The following is an 18,865-nucleotide window of genomic DNA, read 5'->3' on the forward strand; positions in this document are numbered from 1 at the left end:
ATGCGTGGCCTGTCCCTGGTGCCCTTAACCAGCTGCCACACCCACTCTTCACGGAAGCCACTCTCCCTGGCCTGTCCACACCACCGTCACTGCCACATGCCTGAGTGTGCCCTGTGCACCCTTGCTCAGCAGCACCTGATGCCCAGGAAGCAAGCGCTTAGTGGGCACGTTGTATGTGCCCGGCACTGTACTGAGAGCCCGACATCCAGGTAAGACAGGTGGATGAGCGGGCTCAGGGCAGGCGACAGCTCATTCAGTTACACAGCTAGTGCCCGCATGCCAAGACCGGGGCCAGTTCAAAGGCAGCCTGCCCCAGAGCCCCCTGCCCCACAGCCTCATGCAACTCGCTGCAAACCTGCCATCTCATCCCTTTTGCTGAAGAAACAATCACGGTAAGTAACACGCCTAACGGGAGATAGCCAGGAATTTAGGAGCTGGGACGTAACCCCGGATGTCGGACTGAGGACCCAGCACTGAGTCTGTCTCTCAGGCCCCTGGCCTGGCAACCAGGTCCCATGTGAACCCACACGGTTCAGCATCTTCACTCTTCCCATGCTACCACAACCCTTGCCCCAAATTAGACATGTAGTCACTAAAGAGAAGCAGGGTGTCCGCTTGCCTCTCTGCCGTCGCCCTTACGGTCCCACGGGCAGCTCAGCCAGTCTTCCAACCCCAAACCCCGTTGCCTCTTCTCCCTGCAACCTTTCAGAACTCCACTGGAGGAATCCTCCTGCGCCTGTGAAAGGGGTCACGCTCATGCCCTTCGTTCCCCAGCACTGGGGAAGGTGCAGGGCCCACGGCTGAGCGGATGGCAGCCCCACGGATCCAGGCTAAGTGAGCGTAATGTGTCCCTGCAGGGAGGCTGCCTCAAAGATCACTGAATAAGTCAATGACCTGTGATAAGAAAGTGTGCAGGGCCGAGGTGCTCAGTGGTAGAGTGAGGCCCAGAGTTCCAAACCCAGCACTGGAGGGAAAAAATAGTGTGTGAGAGCCAGGCGTGGTGGCACATGCTTGTGATTCTAGCATTTGGAAGGCTGAGACCGGAGGATCATGGTTCGTAGGCAGCCTCAGCTAAGCTACTTAGGCCCTCCGTAACTTAGTGAGACCCTGTTTCAAAATAAAGAATGAAAAGCTGGGCATGGTGACGCACACTTGTAATCCCCGCGCTGGGGAGGCAGAGACAGGAGGATCGCACTGGTTCCGAGCCAGCCTCGCTGGCTTAAGAGACCCTGTTTCCACATAAAAAAGTTAAAAAAAAAAAATAGGTCTGGGAGTGTAGCCTGTGGGAGTATATCCCAGAGGTAGAAGGGCTTCTAGGAACCCCAGTACCACCAAAAAATAAAAATAAAAATAAGCCGGGTGTGGTGGCGCACGCTCGTAATCCCCGCGCTTGGGAGGCTGAGACAGGAGGATCGCACGGGTTCGAAGCCAGCCTCAGCTACTTAGTGAGGCTCTCAGCAACTTAGTGAGACCCTGTTTCCAAATAAAATAGGTCTGGGAGTATAGCACAGAGTTAGAAAGCCTCTGGGTTCTACCCCCAGTACCACAAAAAATAAATAAATAAATAATAAATATAAAAATTAAAAAAAAAATTTAAAACAGAGCAGGAGGTGTCGCTTGGAGGTCGAATGCCCCTGGGTTTCATCCCCAGACCCGCAAAAACAAAGTGTGTGAGACTAAGAGGCAGAGGTGAGCTTCTGGCTAAAGTGTTTGCCCTGCATTGATTTCTCCAGTACGTCCGCCTCCCTGGCTTCCAGGTCCCTGAGTGGGTGGAGAATCCTCTCACCCTCTTAGCTGCCTGGTCAAATTGTTCCCCAGCCTGAACTTGGAGCGGCCCTAGGAACCAAGTAAACAGCCACCTGCCCGCTTCTGGGGCAGTTTGGCTTGGCTGTGTGGTCCCTCCTTGGGGCTTCATTTGGGGACCCCGCAGCTGCCGCCCAGCTTGGTCAGCCAGCTCTTCCCTGCAGCCCCGCAGCCAACTGGCCTGTGTCCTGGGTCCCAGAAAATCTAAAGGTTCTTCCCAAAAGCAAGTAAGTGTTCTCCTGCCTGTGTCGAGCTTCGTGTTGGTAGGAAAAGATTCTTCTAGCAAGTAAACAGTTGGAGAAAGGGAAGGGCAGGCAGGAGGACCGGGTCTCCAGCGTCACTGCCACATACGAAAGGAAGGGCGCAGGAGGAAGAGGCCGCTCCCTGGGCACGGGGCGCCCAGGTGACAGAAGCCATGGGTCACCCCAGGTGACACAGAAGCTGGGAGGCAGTTGCTTCCTTGTAATAAAAGTGCTGTTTAACTAAAAAGGGTAGCCCCGTCTATAGTGCATTCAAGCACTCATTTAAGGGAGAACGGGTTTTGCCAGAAAATGAGGGAGCACAGGAGAGACAGGCAGGGGTGCCGGCTGTTTCCAGCTCTGGGCAGGCAGGCACTCGGCTGGAGGAGGTTGCAGCTGCCCATGCCATGTGGCTTGCTAGCACTGGCAAGTGACTAGAGAGGACTGGGGCAATTGTCTGGGTGACTATGGTCATGCCAGACTGGACCGCTGCCTCCCGCAGACCACTGCCGGGGAAGTGACCTCGGCCCTCCAAAGTGACCTTGGGCCTGGGGCTTGAGGTGGGAGGGTAGATCCACCTTCTCATTCTCCTTCTTCTCCTTCTTCTTCTTCTCCTCCCCCCTCCTCCTCTTCCTCTTCCTCCTTTCCCTCTCCCTCTCCTTTTCCTTCTCCTTTTCCTTCTTCTTCTTCTTTCTTCTTCCTTTTTTTGTGGTACTGGGAATGGAACTCAGGAGCATTCTACCTCCGGACTACACTACCAGCCCTAGTTTTTCTTTCTTTCTTTCTTTCTTTCTTTCTTTCTTTCTTTCTTTCTTCCTTCCTTCCTTCCTTCCTTCCTTCCTTTCTTTCCTTCCTTCCTTATTTATTTATTGTGTTACTAGGGATGGAACGCAAGGGCTTTCTACCTCTAGGCTACACTTCCAGACCTATTTTTATATTTTATTTGGAAATAGGGTTTCACTAAGTTGCTAAGAGCCTCCCTACATAGCTGAGGTGGTGCGAGAACCATGATCCTCCTGTCTCAGCCTCCCAAATGCTGGAATTACATGTGCCACCACGCCCAGATTCCCTCCTCCTTTTTCCTGGGAAGAAAACCATGGCTGGGTTGCCTCTACAGGCTGGGCCCCCCACTTAAGGCATAACCTCACCTCTCGCCTCTATAATCCATACACCTCTGAGCTACCTCTGCCATTCCCCACTACCTACACACACAAAGAGAACATTTAAAAGCAAGGATAAGCCAGGTATGGTGGCACTTGTAATCCCAGCATTTGGGAGGCTGAAACAGGAGGATCACAGTTCGTGGACAGACTTGGCTACTTAACAAGGCTCTTCACAACTCAGTAAGAACCTGTTTCAAAATAAAGAATAAAAAACAGGGCTGTGGGTATAGCTAGGAGGTACAGTACCCCCTAGGTTTCATCCCTAGTACCACAATAATAAATAAATAAAAGCAGGGATGAAAGCCGGATGTGGGGACACACCCTTGTTATCCCAGCATTCAGGAGGCTGAGACAGGAGGATCATAGTTTGTGGACAGCCTCAGCTATTTAGTGAGGCCCTTTGCAACTCAGTGAGATCCTGTTTCAAAATAGGGTTGGGGTGCCGGGCGTGGTGGCACACGCTTGTAATCCCCGCGCTTGGGAGGCAGAGACAGGAGGATCGCGCAGGTTTGAAGCTAGCTGCGCGCGCTGGCTTAGGAGACCCTGTTTCCAAATAAAAATGTAAAAATAGGTCTGGGAGTGTAGCCCGGAGATAGAAGGGCTTCCAGGAACCCCAGTACCACCAAAAAAAAAAAAAAAAAAATAGGGTTGGGGTTGTTGCTTGGAGGTAGAATGCCCCTGGGTTCCATCCCCAGTACTGAAATAATAAATAAATAAATAAATAAATAAATAAATAAATAAATAAATATAAAAGCAAGGATAAGCTGGGTGTGGTGGCAGATGCTTGTAATCCCAGCATTTGGGAGGCTGAGACCAGAGGATCACGGTTCACGGATATCCTCAGCTACTTAGGGAGGCCCTCCGCAACTCAGTGAGACCCTGTTTCAAAAATAGAGTAGCCAGGTGTGGTGGCGCACGCTTGTAATCCCCGCGCTTGGGAGGCAGAGACAAGAGGATCGCGCAGGTTCGAAGCCAGCCACGCTGGCTTATGAGACCCTGTTTCAAAATATAAAATAGGTCTGGGAGTGTAGCCCGGAGGTAGAAGGGCTTCCAGGAACCGCAGTAGCACCAAAAATAAAAAATAAATTAAAAAATAAAGAGTAAAAAATTGGGCAGGGGGTGTAACTCAGAGGTCAAATACCTCTTGGTTCCATCCCCAGACCCGCCAAAAAAAAAAAAAAAAAAAACCAACAACAAAAAAAGAACAAAATAAAGAATAAAAAAATAGGGCTGGGGGTATAGCTCGGAGGTAGAATACCCCTGGGTTTTATCCCCAGTACCGTAATAAATAAATAAATAAATAAATAAATAAATAAATGCAAGGATAAAAACAATCCAAACATTTTCATTAGATTTATGAGTGCCAGTTTCTCCAGAATTCCACAATAGAGTGCCAAAAAGTATGTCATAAGTGGACTTAAAAGTGCCAGTCACTGAAGCCCCATATTGGGCGCCAAAGAATATGTCATGGAAAGACAATAATTTCTGCAGGTTCTTGGTTTCCATGGCAAAAGGAATTTCAATATGCGCCAGTCAGAGATAAAGGCAGAGGTTTTGATTCAAGTAAAGGTACAGGTTCCGGGAAAATGCTAGCTATTTGAAAAAGCATGAGAGTCAGTTGGGTGTGGTGGCGCATGTTTATAATCCCAGCATTCGGGAGGCTGAGACAGGAGGACTGTGGTTCTTGGACAGTTTCTGCTACTACTTAGTGAGACCTTCTGCAACTTAGTGAGACCCTGTTTTAAAATAAAGAATAAAGACCGGGCGTGGTGGCTCACACTTGTAATCCCCGCGCTTGGGAAGCAGAGACAGGAGGATCGCGCAGGTTCGAAGCCAGCCATGTGCGCTGGCTTAGGAGACCCTGTTTTCAAATAAAAATGTAAAAATAGGTCTGGGAGTGTAGCCCGGAGGTAGAAGGGCTTCCAGGAGCCCCAGTACCACCAAAAATAATAATAATAATAATAAAATAAAGAATAAAAGTTAGGCCTGGGGCCGGGCATGGTGGCGCACGCTTGTAATCCCTGCGCTTGGGAGGCTGAGACAGGAGGATCGCACAGGTTCAAAGCCAGCCTCAGCTGGCTTAAGAGAGAGAGACCCTGTTTCCAAATAAAATATAAAATAGGTCTGAGAGTGTAGCCTAGAGGTAGAAGGCCCCTGGGTTCCACCCCCAGTACCACCAAAAAAAAAAAAAAAAAAAAAAAAAATAGGGCTGGGGGTGTAGTTCGGAGGTAGAATGACCCTGAGTTCCATCCCTAGTATGGAAGGAAAAAAAAAAAAAAAGGTGGAGCTCAGAAGCTCATGTTTTAATTACCTCAGGAATTTCCTTTTTTTTTTTTATGTGCTGGAGATAGAACCCAGGGGCATTCTACCTCTATCTACACCCTAACTTATTTATTTATTGGTGGTACTGGGGGGGGTAGAACCCCTGGACTATACTCCCAGACCTATTTTATATTTTATTTGGAAACAGGGTCTCACCAAGTTGCTGAGAGCCTCACTAAGTAGCTGAGGCTGGCTTTGAACCTGTGTGATCCTCCCGTCTCAGCCTCCCAAGTGCTGGGATTACAAGCGTGCGCCACCACACCCAGATTTTTTTTTTTTTTTTAGTGCTGGAGATGGAACTCAGGGGCATTCTGCCTCTATCTACACCCTAACTTATTTATTTATTTATTTATTTATTGGTGGTACTGGGGGTGGAACCCAGTGACTTTCTACCCCTGGGCTATACTCCCAGACCTATTTTATATTTTATTTGGAAACAGGGTCTCACTAAGTTGCTGAGAGCCTCACTAAGTAGCTGAGGCTGGCTTCGAACCCGTACGATCCTCCTGTCTCAGCCTCCCAAGCGCTGGGATTATAAGCGTGTGCCACCATGCCTGGCTTATTTTTTATTTAGAAACAGGGTCTCACTCTGTGCCCTGAGATCTCTCTAAATTGCTGAGGCTGACCTTGACCCTGGCATCCTCCCCGTCTCAAACTCCTAAGTGCTGGGGTTACAGGCATACACCACCACACTTGGCTCAGCTATTAACAATCCCTCTGGCGTGTCCCGGCAGCCTCCTTCATGAGTCCCAGGCCTCCGTCCGAATGGCTCCAGGACATCTCTCTTAGTTTGGTCCTTTGTTTCCTAGTACTGGGAACTGAACCCTGGGCCTCACACAGTTGGGCCTCTTATCCTTCCTGTCCCCCTTTCTCCTTATCTGACCCTAAAGTCCAAGAGGTCAAGGACTCTAATCTGAATCCCCGAAGCCCAAAAGATCTTATGATAGAAGAATTCAGAGCAAACTGGCAGCACTAATACATTGACAATTCTTGGTCCTGTCACCTCTGTGGGAAGCTAGCGCCAAGGAAACCACTTCTCCCTCCGCCAGCGCAGACGCAGACAGCCTCTTCCCCTGAAGAGCCAACAGCTGTGCCGTGCCACCTGCCAGCGGCGGCTGCCAGCCCTGCAGGATGTCCAGCCAGGATCGGAGGTAAGCTACAGTGGGGCTGCTGGTGGGAGAGGAGCAGGTGAGGATGTGCTGGTCCTAGGGAAAGAGCAAGCAAGACCCATTTCCCCAAATCATTACCCCCCCACACGCAAACATATACAAACGTGTGATATTGTGAAATATAATTTGTAATTGGATGCGCTGCAAAATGTAAGTTAGAATACTATTTGTTGCCACAAAATTTCCTGCCTGTTTCTCAAGGTTCCTCTGTGAGAAAATCTAATATCTACTCTACTGCTTCTGGGTAATCCATCTTCAAATATTTGGCTCAAATCTACCTCTGGCCCTATAGATAAGAACATTTCCCAAGCTCCCAAAGAGTCTGAGGAAGCTTTATTTTCTATGCTTTGTCATCCTAAACTCCTATACTCAACCAGGATGAAGAATGCCTTTGTACCAGGTGTGCTTATACTTGGGAGGCTGAGACAGGAGGATCACAGGTTCGAAGCCAGCCTCAACAATTTAATGAGACTCAGCAACCTTGCGATACCCTATTTTAAAACAAAAAAGGCCAGGCGTGGTGGGATATGCTTGTAATCCCAGCATTTGAGGGGCTGAGACAGGAGGACAGCTTCAGCTACTTAGTGAGGCCCTTGTCAATTCAATGAGACTCTGTTTCAAAATAAAGAATAAAAAATAAACCAGGTCTGGTGGCGCACGCTTGTAATCTCAGCATTTGGTATCCTGAGACAGGGGGATTGGGGTTCGCAGACAGTCTCAGCTACTTAGTGAGGCCTTTTGCAACTCAGTGAGACCCTGTTTCAAAATAAATAAAGAATAAAAAATAGGGCAGAGGTGTAGCTTGGAGGTTGAATGGCCTGGGTTCCATCCCCATCCCAATTTTTTATTCTTTTTTTTTTTTTTTTTTTTTTTTTTTTTGTGGGTCTGGGGATGGAATCCAGAGGCATTTGACCTCTGAGCTACACCCCTGCCCAATTTTTTATTCTTTATTTTGAAACAGGGTCTCAGTGAGTTGCGGAGGGCCTCACTTAGTAGCTGAGTCTGTCCGTGAACCGTGATTGTGATCCTCCTGTCTCAGATCTCCAAAAGGCTGGGATTAAAAGTGTGCACCACCACACTGGGCTCCTCGGCTACTTACTGAGGCCCTCCACAACTAAGTGAAACTTTTTCAAAAATAAAAAAGAATAGAACGGACTAGGGGAGTAGCTTGGAAATAGAATGCCCCTGGGCTCCATCCCTGGTACCACAAAAAAGAAAGAAAGAAAAAGAAAGAAAGAAAGAAAGAAAGAGAGAGAGAAAGAAAGAGAAGGCTGGGAGTATAGCTGGTCCCCAGGGTTCAATCCCCAGTATAAATAAATAAATAAATAAATAAATAAATAAATAAATAAATAAGCAAGCAGGCCAGGGATATACCTCAGTGGTAGAATGACTCTGGGTTCAATCTCCTCCCCCATCATACACACACATACACATGCCTTTGCTTTGGCTACAATTAAATAATATTTTAACCCTTGTTATCTCCTGCTGACTAGCAGCCTCCTAGAGGTGTGTGTCTTATTATTAACAAAACTGCCATTTACCTAATGACTTGGATTTTGAATTCTTCCAGAAGCCCCAAGGTGAGTTGTGGAAAGGAAAGCTCTGAGCAGGCAGGCCCCTCGTTCAAATAACAGAATAGCCAGGATTTGGACTCCATTCTGCCCAACCTGAAGCTCAAAGTAAAGTTGCAGCTTGAAAACTGCCATGTGATTGCACGGGGGTTGGGGGTGGGGGAGGCAAACCCAGAGAACAGGGCTCGGAGGCCCCGGAGGCTCAGCGTGGCGAGCTCGTCCCCCTGGGCCGGGGCTGAGTGCCCCAGCGCCCTGCTGCCTGGGGGAGAGGCTGCCGGTGGGGTGGGAGCTCTGGACAGCTCTCTGGTCCCTCTCCCGGTCGCCCATCCCCTCACTGCCTCTCTCCTGCCTGTGGCCCAGCATCGCAGCGAAGCTCATCAACGGAGGTGTGGCGGGGCTTGTGGGGGTGACCTGCGTTTTCCCCATCGACTTAGCCAAGACCCGGCTGCAGAACCAGCACGGAAAAGACATGTACAAAGGAATGTAGGTGTGGGCAGAGGGGCCTGGGGGGAGATCGTGGAGGGAATGGGGGCTTGGTCACCTGGGGTGCGCCTAGCAAGGCCGGGGCGCGAGGGCGGGGCCTCCGGGCACCACTAACTCTGGCCTCTGCTTCTAGGACAGATTGCCTGGTGAAGACAGCGCGTGCCGAGGGCTTCTTGGGCATGTACCGAGGTGGGCTTAGTAGACGGGGTGGTGGGGGTGAGGGGGTGAAGGGGTGGGGGGCCTGGCTTAGCCTGGTGGGAATGTTGGGGTGCCAAAGATGTTGGGGTGAGTTTTCGGCTCAGGAACTCGGGGTCTGCAGGGTCCTTGGCTAACTTGTCAGAAAAGAATTTCAGCACGTGCCAGTTAGAGACATAGACAGAGGTTTATTGGGGGAAAAGGGGAGGAAATGCACATTCAAGAGAGAATGCGGGCCACCTTAAGATGAGGAAGGCATTTTGGGGAGTTCAGGGTTCTCTTCTTAGAGGGGACTTTCGTGAGGGGTGGGCTAGAGAAGGTATGTGAGCATGAGGTCAGTCCGGCAGTCCCGAGGCGCTTCCTGGTGGTCTGTGGTCTGCTCAGCCTTAGGGTGGATGATCTTGGGTTGATTGGGGTCCTCATTAGTTGATTGACGGATAAGCTAGGATATCCTAAATTATAGTTTTTTTCAGAGATATTGTTAATTCTAGGATCTACAGGTTTCCCAGGAATTTATGGTAGGGTCAGGCCTGGGAAAGAGATCTGGTTTGTGGACTAGAGGCAGAAGGATTTCAGCTCCAGGTTCTTATATTAAAGTTATATTTTTACTCTTCCTTCTTGTCTGTCTCCTTTCTACTTACTTATTTCTTCTATCCTACATCAGGAACAGTGCACCCCACCCACATGGGACCTGGGTGCTCCTTCTGGCCAGGGAGCTGCTGGGATGGGGGCTGGGTGGTGGTCACCTTTCTTTCTTTTCTTTCTTTTCTTTCTTTTTTTTTTTCTTTTTCTGGTGGTACTGGGGGTGGAACCCAGGGGCTTTTCTACCTCCAGGCTATACTCCCAGACCTATTTTATATTTTATTTGGAAACAGGGTCTCACTAGGTTGCTGAGAGCCTCACTAAGTAGCTGAGGCTGGCTTTGAACCTGTGCAACCCTTCTGTCTCAGTCTCCCAAGTGCGGGGATTACAAGCGTGCGCCACCGCACCCGGCTGGTTATCACCTTTCACCAGCCTTGGAGCTCTCTGGCAGAGGTGCAGGTAACTGTTTCCTGGTGAGGCTTCCTGAGGCACCAGCAAGCCCGGGGCACCCAGCTCCCTCCCTGCCCTACCAGAGGCCCCAGCTCACCTCCTCTCTCGGCCTCCCTGCTAGTAGCAGAAGAGGGAGAGGCCCAAAGGGACCCAAGACGAGGTCTCCAGCCCCTCCTCTCCTGTGCTGCTGCTGCACCCCTAGTACTTGGGAGGCTGAGACAGGGGGAATCTCATGTTCAAGACCAGCCTCCATAACTTACTAAAACCTTGTTTCAAACTAAAAAAATAAAATAAGGCTGAGGGTATAGTACAGAGGTAGAACACTCCTGGATTCCATCCTCAATCCTCAGTATCATCATCGTCATCATCATCATCATCAATAGGATGAGCCAGGCGTTGTGTCCCACACTTGTAATCCCAGTGTTTGGGAGGCTGAGATGGGAGGATTGCGGTTTGCGGACAGCCTCAGCTATTTAGTGAGCCTTTGCAACTCAGTGAGACCCTGTTTCAAAATAAAGAATAAAAAACAGTGCAGGGGGTGTAGCTCAGAGGTAGAATGCCCCTGGGTTCCATTCCCAGAGACCCCCAAACACACAAAAAAGAATAAAAACAGGGCTGAGGGTGTAGCTTGGAGGTAGAATGCCACTACATTCCATCCCCAGTACTGCAAATAATAATAATAATAATAATAATAATAATAATAATAATAATAATAAGTAGTAGTAGTAGTAGTAGTAGTAGTAGTAATAGTAGTAGTAGTAGTAGTTCTGGGGAAGTAGCTCATTGGTAGAGTGCCCCTGGATGGATTCAGTTTCCAATATCACACACACACACACACACACACACACACACACACGCCAAGGGGCTAAGGAAGCTGGGCACAGTGGCACACACCTATAATCGCAGCACTTTGAAGGCTGAAACAGGAGGGTCACAGATTTGATAAACTGGTTATGTGGCGCACCCTTGTAATCCCAGTGCTTGGGAGGCTGAGGCGGGGATATCACAAATTTGACGAAAGCCTCAGCAAGTGAGTCAGACCCTGTTTCAAAATAAAGAATAAAAGGCCGAGTGTGTAGGCACATGCGCTTGTAATCCCCGTGCTTGGGAGGCTGAGACAGGAGGATCACGCAGGTTCGAAGCCAGCCTCAGCTACTTGGGCTCTCAGCACTTTAGTGATACCCTTTTTCCAAATAAACTATAAAATAGGTCTGGGAGGCCGGGCGTGGTGGCGCACGCTTGTAATCCCCGCACTTGGGAGGCAGAGACAGGAGGATCGCACAGGTTCGAAGCCAGCCGCGTGCGCTGGCTTAGGAGACCCTGTTTCCAAATAAAAATGTAAAAATAGGTCTGGGAGTGTAGCCCGGAGGTAGAAGGGCTTCCAGGAACCCCAGTACCACCAAAAAAAAAAAAAAAAAATAGGTCTGGGAGTATAGCCCGGAGGTAGAAAAGCCCCTGGGTTCACCCCCATACCACACACAAAAAAAAAGAAAAAAGGGTTTAGAGGTGTAGCTCAGAGGTAAAATATCCCTGGGTTCAATCCCAAGCACCACAAAAATAAATAAACAAAAATAAATAAATAAAAAGGTCTGGGGGTGTAGCTCGGAAGTGAAACACCCGTGGGTTCAACCCCAGTACCACACACACACGCACGCGAGCCGAGGGGCCCTGCTTGCCTCTCCTCCCCACCCCCAGCTCTGTCTTCTGGGGGGGAGCAGCCTCTGATTCCCCACTCTGGCACAGCCCTCGCCTCTCCTCTGCTCTTTGCCTCCAGGGGCCGCAGTGAACCTCACCTTGGTCACTCCAGAGAAGGCCATCAAGCTGGCGGCCAATGATTTCTTCCGACAGCTTCTCATGGGAGACGGGTATGGCCAAGAGGGCGTGGGTGCTGAGAGCCTTGGCCGTGTGTCTGTTTTAGGGGAGGGGATTGTGCATCCGCCTCAGTTTACCTGTCTGTGTGGTTTTATATCCACACACAGCTGGGCGCGGAGGCACATGCCCTGTAATCCCCGTACTTGGGAGGCTGAGGGTTGTTGTGTTTGACAGATAGAAAATAAAGGGAGAAAATGAGCCTGTGTAATTTGGAAGAGACAGGTGGACAGGTAGAAAATATATATTGAGGGAAGATGGAACATATAGAATATATATGGAGATACAGTCGTCAACTAGCTGTTGAGCTATGGCTTATTTATTTACTTACTTGTTATTTATTTTTTTGTGGCACTGGGGACTGAATGGAGGGGAATTTTACTTCCAAGCTACATTCCAGCCTTATTTATTTATTCATTTATTCATTTATTTATTTATTGCAGTACTGGGGATAGAACCGAGGGGCATTCTACCTCTGAGCTACACCCCAACACCCCAACCCTATTTTTTTTTTTATTCTTTAATTTGAAAGAGTTTCACTAAGTTGCAGAGGGCCTCACTAAGTATCTGAGACTGTTTGAGAACCTGTGATCCTCCTGTCTCAGCTTCCCAAGTATTGGGTTACGAGTGTGCCACCTGGATTTTTGATAAACTTTTTTTTTTTTTTTCAGTATCAGGAATGGAACCCAGGGGCATTTTTACCTCTGAGCAACACCCCCAACCCTATTTTTCATTCTTTATTTTGAAACAGGGTCTCACTGAGTTACAAAGAGCCTCACTAAGTAGCTGAGGCTGTTTGCGAACCTGGATCCTCCAGTCTCAGCCTCCCAAATGCTGGGATTACAAGCGTGCGCCACCACGCCCGGCTTCTGATGAACTTTTAAATGGAGTCTCAAGCCAGGCATGGTGATGCATGCTTGTAACCCCAGTACTTGGGAGGCTGAGACAGGAGGAGGATCACAGGTTCTCAGACAGTCTCAGGTTCGAGGCCAGTGGGTGGGGCAGCCAAGCCGACAGGGCAGGTACCAGTGATAAACCGAGGCTTGGCAGTGCCCGAGGCTGAGGAGCCTTCTGCCCCACAGGATGCAGCGGGACCTGAGGATGGAGATGCTGGCTGGGTGTGGGGCTGGAGTGTGCCAAGTGGTGGTGACCTGTCCTATGGAAATGCTCAAGATTCAGCTGCAGGATGCCGGACGCTTAGGTGAGGCCCAGTCACCCCCACGGTGGGAAGGTGGGACCCACTGCCCCTGCTCCAGCCGGCTCTCCGCTGGAGAGGAACTTGACAGCCTTCCGCACCTGCAGCTCTAGAACAAAGCCTGCCTGAGGCTTCTACTGCCCTGCCTGGACATTTGGGCGGCGTTTCCTAAGGATTCTAAGAAACATCAAGGACTTGCTCACTACACTCCTCTTCAGCCAATAAGTTGTTTTTGTTGCAGAAGCTGGCTTTTCATGGAAAGGCATAAAAAGGGAAAAGAAACTAAGACAGGAGGATGATAGGTTCGAGGCCAGTAGGTGGTAATTTAGCAAAAATTTGTTTCATGATTTAGAAAAAATGAAAATAAAGTGTCTGGGGTATAGCTCAGTGGTAGAACACCCTTGGGTTCTGAGGGAGATGAAAGATGAGAGAGAGGAGAGAGAGAGAGGGAGACTATTTCATTTTTTTTTTTACTCTCTCTCTCTCACATACTGGGATGGAACTCAGGGGCATTGTACCACTGAGTTATAGCCTCAGCTCTTTTTATTCTTACTTGGAGACCAGGTCTTGCCAAATTGCTGAGATTGACCTTGAACTTGTGATCCTCCTGCATCAGCCTCCCCAGTACCAAGGATCACAGGCAGATGCTGCAACACCTGATTCACTCCTTTTCTTTCTCTCTCTCTCTCTCTCTCTCTCTCTCTCTCTCTCTCTCTCTCTCTCTCTCTCTCTTCTCCTCCTCCTCCTTGTCCTCCTTGTCATCGTCCTCCTCCTCCTCCTCCTCCTCCTTCTTTATGTATTTGGTGGTAGTACTAGGATTAGACCCAGGGAATTTTACCTCTGAGATACACCCGAGCCCTAGTTTATTTTTTTTTTGGAAACAGGGTCGCACTAAGTTGCTGAGACCCTTGCTAAGTTGCTGAGGCTGGCCTTAAACCTGTGATGCTCCTGTCTCACCCTCAAGTACTGGGATTACTTGATGCGGCACTGTGCCCAGCTCATTCCTACTCTTTCGGTGTTCCCTAGAAGTTCAGCCCTTTCCTGAATTCTGGTTTCTCTCAGAAATACAGTAGTGTAGGTACCAATACATAAAATAAGACCAAGAGTTGGCTATCTCTGGAAGGAAGTCCACCCAAGATGGAGTGACAGAGGGACCTCTTCTTAGGGCTAAATGAATGTCTGAATTAATATGAGATGTGCCAACACAGCGCCTCGCAAGGGGCACACAGTCCCGGAGAATTGTGGGAGCCCTTCCCCCTCGTTTCAGCTGTGCACACAGGCTGTGCCAGACTTCTTCAGGTTCTAGGTTGCTTTCTTCAGGTTCTAGGTTGCTTAGACCAGCCTGAAAGAAATACAACCGCAGCTGTGCCACAAATACGGCAAGGGAAGGAAGCCCACTGTGCTCCTATCTGCAAAGGGCAGAGCCTCTTCACGTTAATTTTCAACATGGGTAAGAAATTCTAGTATGAGCCGGGCATGATGGTGCACGCTTGTAATCCCAGCGCTTCGGAGACTGAGACAGGAGGATCGCATAGGTTTGAAGCCAGCCTCAGCTACTTAGTGAGGCTCTCAGCAATTTAGTAAGACCTTGTTTCCAAATAAAAAATATAAAATAGGTCTGGGAGTGTACTCGAGAGATAGAAAAGCCCCTGGGTTCCGCCTCCAGTACCACTAAAAAAAAAAAAAAAAAAAAAAAAAAAAGTTCTAGTATTCTAGCTGGGCGTGGTGGCGCACGCTTGTAATCCCTGCGCTTCAGAGGCTTAGACAGGAGGATCACACAGGTTCGAAGCCAGCCTCAGCTACTTAGTGAGGCTCTCAGCAACTTAGTGAGACCCTGTTTCCAAATGAAATATAAAATAGGTCTGGGAGTATAGCCTGGAGGTAGAAAGCCCCTCGGTTCCACCCCCAGTACCACCAAAAAAAAAAAAAAAAAAAATTCTAGTATTCCTACAACATTTTTTTCTTAATTTTTTAAACTTTAATTTAATTCTTTTTTAATACTGGAGAGATAGAACCCAGGGGGTATTCTGCCTCTGAGATATACTCCCAATGCTATTTTTTATTCTTTATTTTGAAACAAGGTCTCACTGAGTTGCAAAGGGCCTCATTAAGTAGCTGAGGCTGGCGGAGAACCCGGATTCTCCTGTCTCAGGGCTGGGATTACAAGCCTGCGCCACAAATAAATAATTCTTTATTTATTTCAAAATAAAGAATAAAAAATGGGGCAGGGGGTGTAGCTCGGAAGTAGAATGCCCCTGGGTTCCATCCCCAGTATCGCAAAACAAAACAAAACAAAAATTTGGAACACTCTCCAGGACCCGGGCGGAGGAGTGAGCTCGTCCTGGGCCTGGGCACGCCCCGTTGGACCGGGCTGAGGCCAAGCAGTGTTTCCCTTTCAGCTGCCCATGGTCAGGGCTCGTCCACTGGCCCGGGCTCCTCCCGGCCCTACACCACTGGCTCGGCAGCGCGCCCCTCGGCCACCCTCATCGCGCGGGAGCTGCTGCGCACGCAGGGCCTGGCAGGTCTCTACAGGGGCCTGGGTGCCACGCTCCTCAGGTGAGCCCCCCCGACCAGCGCCCTCGCCCCTCGTCCGACTCTGCCTCTTGGGCTCTGGGCCTGGCCCTCCCCTTGGGCTTCCTCTGCATCTCCCTTGGGTACCCGGAGCCAGCTGCAGAGCCCAGAGCTCAGGCTTCCTCTCTTCTGCAGAGACATGCCCTTCTCCGTCATCTACTTCCCGCTGTTTGCCAACCTCAACAGCCTGGGCGTCCGCGAACCCACGGGGAAGGCCTCCTTCGCGCACTCCTTCGTGTCGGGCTGCATCGCTGGCTCCGTGGCGGCCGTTGCGGTCACGCCTCTGGACGGTGAGTAGGCGGACCGACGGAGTTAGGCACTTGTCATGGAACAGCCCAACCCTGGACGCCCTCTTGGGTGGCGACGGTGGCTGCTTGGCAGAAGCTCACCGGAGGCCTTCAGTGGAAGCGGGCCGAGGAGAACACATCCTGTATCTCAGATCCCTCATCTAGGTGATGGCTTCCTGGCTTTCTTGTCCTCTAGTATAGCGAGCCTGGGCTATAAATGGCTGCTGAGTTTTTTTTTATTATTTATTTATTTACTTATTTATTTATTTATTGTGTGTGCAGTACTGGGGATTGAACCCAGAGGCATCCCCCCCTGGAGATGCACCTCCAGCCCTATTTTATTTTTTATTTTGAAACAGGGTCTCCCTTAAGTTGCTAAGGCTGGCCACAAACCTGCAATCCTCTTGTCTTAGTCTCACAAAGATCAGTCCAAAGGATCCAGGCGCCATATTGTGCACAACTGTAATCCCAGGATTTAGGAGGCTAAAATCGGATTTTCTCTAGTCGGAGGCTAGCCTCAGCAACTTAGACCATTTTATAATAAAACAATAAAAAGGGCCGAGGGTGTAACAGGTAGAATGCCCCTCAGTTCCATCCCCATCCCCATCCCCAGCAGCCCAATGGGTCTTTCTGGTTCCTTCATTGTTTAAACCAGACCTTAAGAGCAACATGTGTTACATATGTCAGTGGCAGACCTGGCCTCACGGCTCAGTCTAAAAGGGACCCCACTACATACTTTGTGTGTGCATGCAGGACACCAAAAGCAAGATGGTCACTACTTATCTTAACTTCTCAATTTAGTTTTGAAAACTCGAATCCAAACCCTCAGGAAAGGCGTGGGCGAGGACATGTACCGCGGGATCGCGGACTGCGCCAGGTGAGCCCTGCTGCGGCGCCCGGTCGAGATCATTTCATTGTGGGGCTCTGGGTTTCCTTAAAATCTGTCCTCTCAACGAAAACAGGGTGTGCTGGGGGCTTTTTTCTTTTCCCCTTGTGTCCAGCCTATCAAGCCTGTTCTCCAAGGCCTCGACCGCATTCCCAGTATCAAACTATCGTGTACATTCACGGGCTGGTGCGGTGCGCTCACTTGGGGCTGGCTATTGCTGGTGACACCTTTTCTGCGAGGAAGGTGCAGGGCTCTGAGGGATCACCAAGCGCTTCTCATCACGGCTCACGGGGCTCTTCTTCCTCCTCAGGAAACTCTGGATTCAGGAGGGAGCATCTGTTTTCCTGAAAGGTGCAGGCTGCCGGGCCCTCGTCATAGCGCCCCTCTTTGGAATTGCCCAGGGTGTCTATTTCATTGGGATTGGAGAGCGTGTCTTAAAGTGTTTTGAGTAGGTCCAGCAGAACACATTCCCTACTACCACCCCTCTAGCCTGTTTGACTTAGGCTAGAAGGGTATGGGGCAGAGTAAAGTGTCCCTCCCCATAGAGAATTCTTCCTGTAACGTGTAGCTACCTCAGTTTCAGAAGGAACCCCATTCTAGTAAAGCAAAAACAGCCCTGTCCATCCCTCTGGAGGGACAGCTACCAGCAATGCTCGGAAACCCCTATTTTAAACAAGAATAGTATTTTCTTTGACCAATTATAGGACCTTCACAGACAGTAAAGCTAGAAGGGCTGTTTCTACAATTTAACATTTTTACTTCATATTCAACCTCAGTATTCTTGAAATCAGTTTGGGGATTTAGTTTTATTAATCTTTAATTAAATAACTTAGCTCTAATACCGACGTTGAGGAAAAAGATCAGAAGTCCAGGTGCTGGGGACGGAGCTTGGTACAGCGCTTGTGTAGTGCGTTAAGGCCCTGGGTTCCATCCCAACCACACACACGACAAAGTCCATGGGGACCAAAACCAACATTCAACACCTAGCTGGAACGGGCACCCCAGGAACGGCCAAGTGGATCTAACTGTGAACAGCTCAGCAGTTCAGGGCAGCTGTCCTGCTAACAGTCCTTTCCTGAAGCATGGGCTCCTGCAGAACCTTCCTGATGGCTGTCCATGGGAGACTGTATAAAATAAAGCTGAGTGGTTAAAATTTTGTAATAATGGGCCCAGCAGATGGGCTCTGAGGTGTTCCTAGTCTGTCATCCACCCTTGTGTGTCTGCCTCAAAACCAAACCACAGCTTTTAGAGCATCAAGCGGATCATTACATTCTACAAACGACATCATGAGGAAGGTTGGGGCCAGGGATACACTTCGTTTACACTTGTTTTTCTTTTTTTTTTTTTTTGTGGTACTGGGGATGGAACCCAGGGGCATTCTACCTCCGAGCTACACCCCCTACCCTATTTTTTATTCTTTATTTTGAAACAGGGTGAGTTGCAAAGGGCTTCACTAAGTAGCTGAGGCTGTCCACGAACCGTGATCCGCTGGTCTCAGCCTCCCGAATGCTGGGATGACAAGGTTGCGCCACCAGGCCCGGTTGACATCTGGTTTTGAGTCCTGACCCTCTCTAGCCATCTTGTTGAGGCCCTGAGCCTGGAAAAAGAGTTCTCACAGGCCTCAACTCTTTTCTCTATAGGTTGCCATAGAGAAGAGAAATAACATCAAACAAATGGGGCCAAGACCTATGGGAAAAAGCACCTCTTCCAGCCAGGGATGCTGGTACATACATGTAATCCCAGTACTTGAGATAGGAGGATCACAGGTTTGAGGCCAGTCTCACCAACTTAGTGAGGTCCTGTTTCAAAATAAAAAAATATAAGCCGGGCGTGGTGGCGCACGCTTGTAATCCCAGCATTTGGGAGGCTGAGACCAGAGGATTGCGTTTTGTGGACAGCCTCAGCTACTTAGGCCCTCCACAACTTAGTGAGACCCTGTTTCAAAATAAAGAATAAAAATAGGGTAGAGGGTGTAGCTTGGAGGTCAACTGCACCTGGGTTCCATCCCCAGACCCGCAAACAAACAAACAAACAAAAACTGGGAATATAGCTAAGAGGTGGAATGCCCAAACTGATAATA

The 18,865-nt window shown here is 49.4% G+C and overlaps 1 protein-coding gene across 1 annotated transcript; it reads left to right on the forward strand.

The window, feature by feature from the left end:
- SLC25A18 (solute carrier family 25 member 18) lies at positions 1 to 17,237 on the forward strand (the record flags this gene model as incomplete). Its single annotated transcript, XM_080704949.1, has 12 exons — positions 1 to 209; positions 710 to 840; positions 1,931 to 2,030; positions 6,607 to 6,678; positions 8,628 to 8,750; positions 8,884 to 8,939; positions 11,752 to 11,842; positions 12,929 to 13,047; positions 15,441 to 15,597; positions 15,748 to 15,902; positions 16,701 to 16,776; positions 17,096 to 17,237. The coding sequence occupies 12 exons, from the start codon at positions 1 to 3 to the stop codon at positions 17,235 to 17,237; spliced, it is 1,431 nt and encodes a 476-aa protein (XP_080561075.1).
- Between the last annotated feature and the right edge of the window lie 1,628 nt (positions 17,238 to 18,865).

Source organism: Muscardinus avellanarius (genome assembly GCF_963383645.1).
Source record: "Muscardinus avellanarius genome assembly, chromosome: 11".
Classification (NCBI taxonomy): Eukaryota; Metazoa; Chordata; class Mammalia; order Rodentia; family Gliridae; genus Muscardinus; species Muscardinus avellanarius.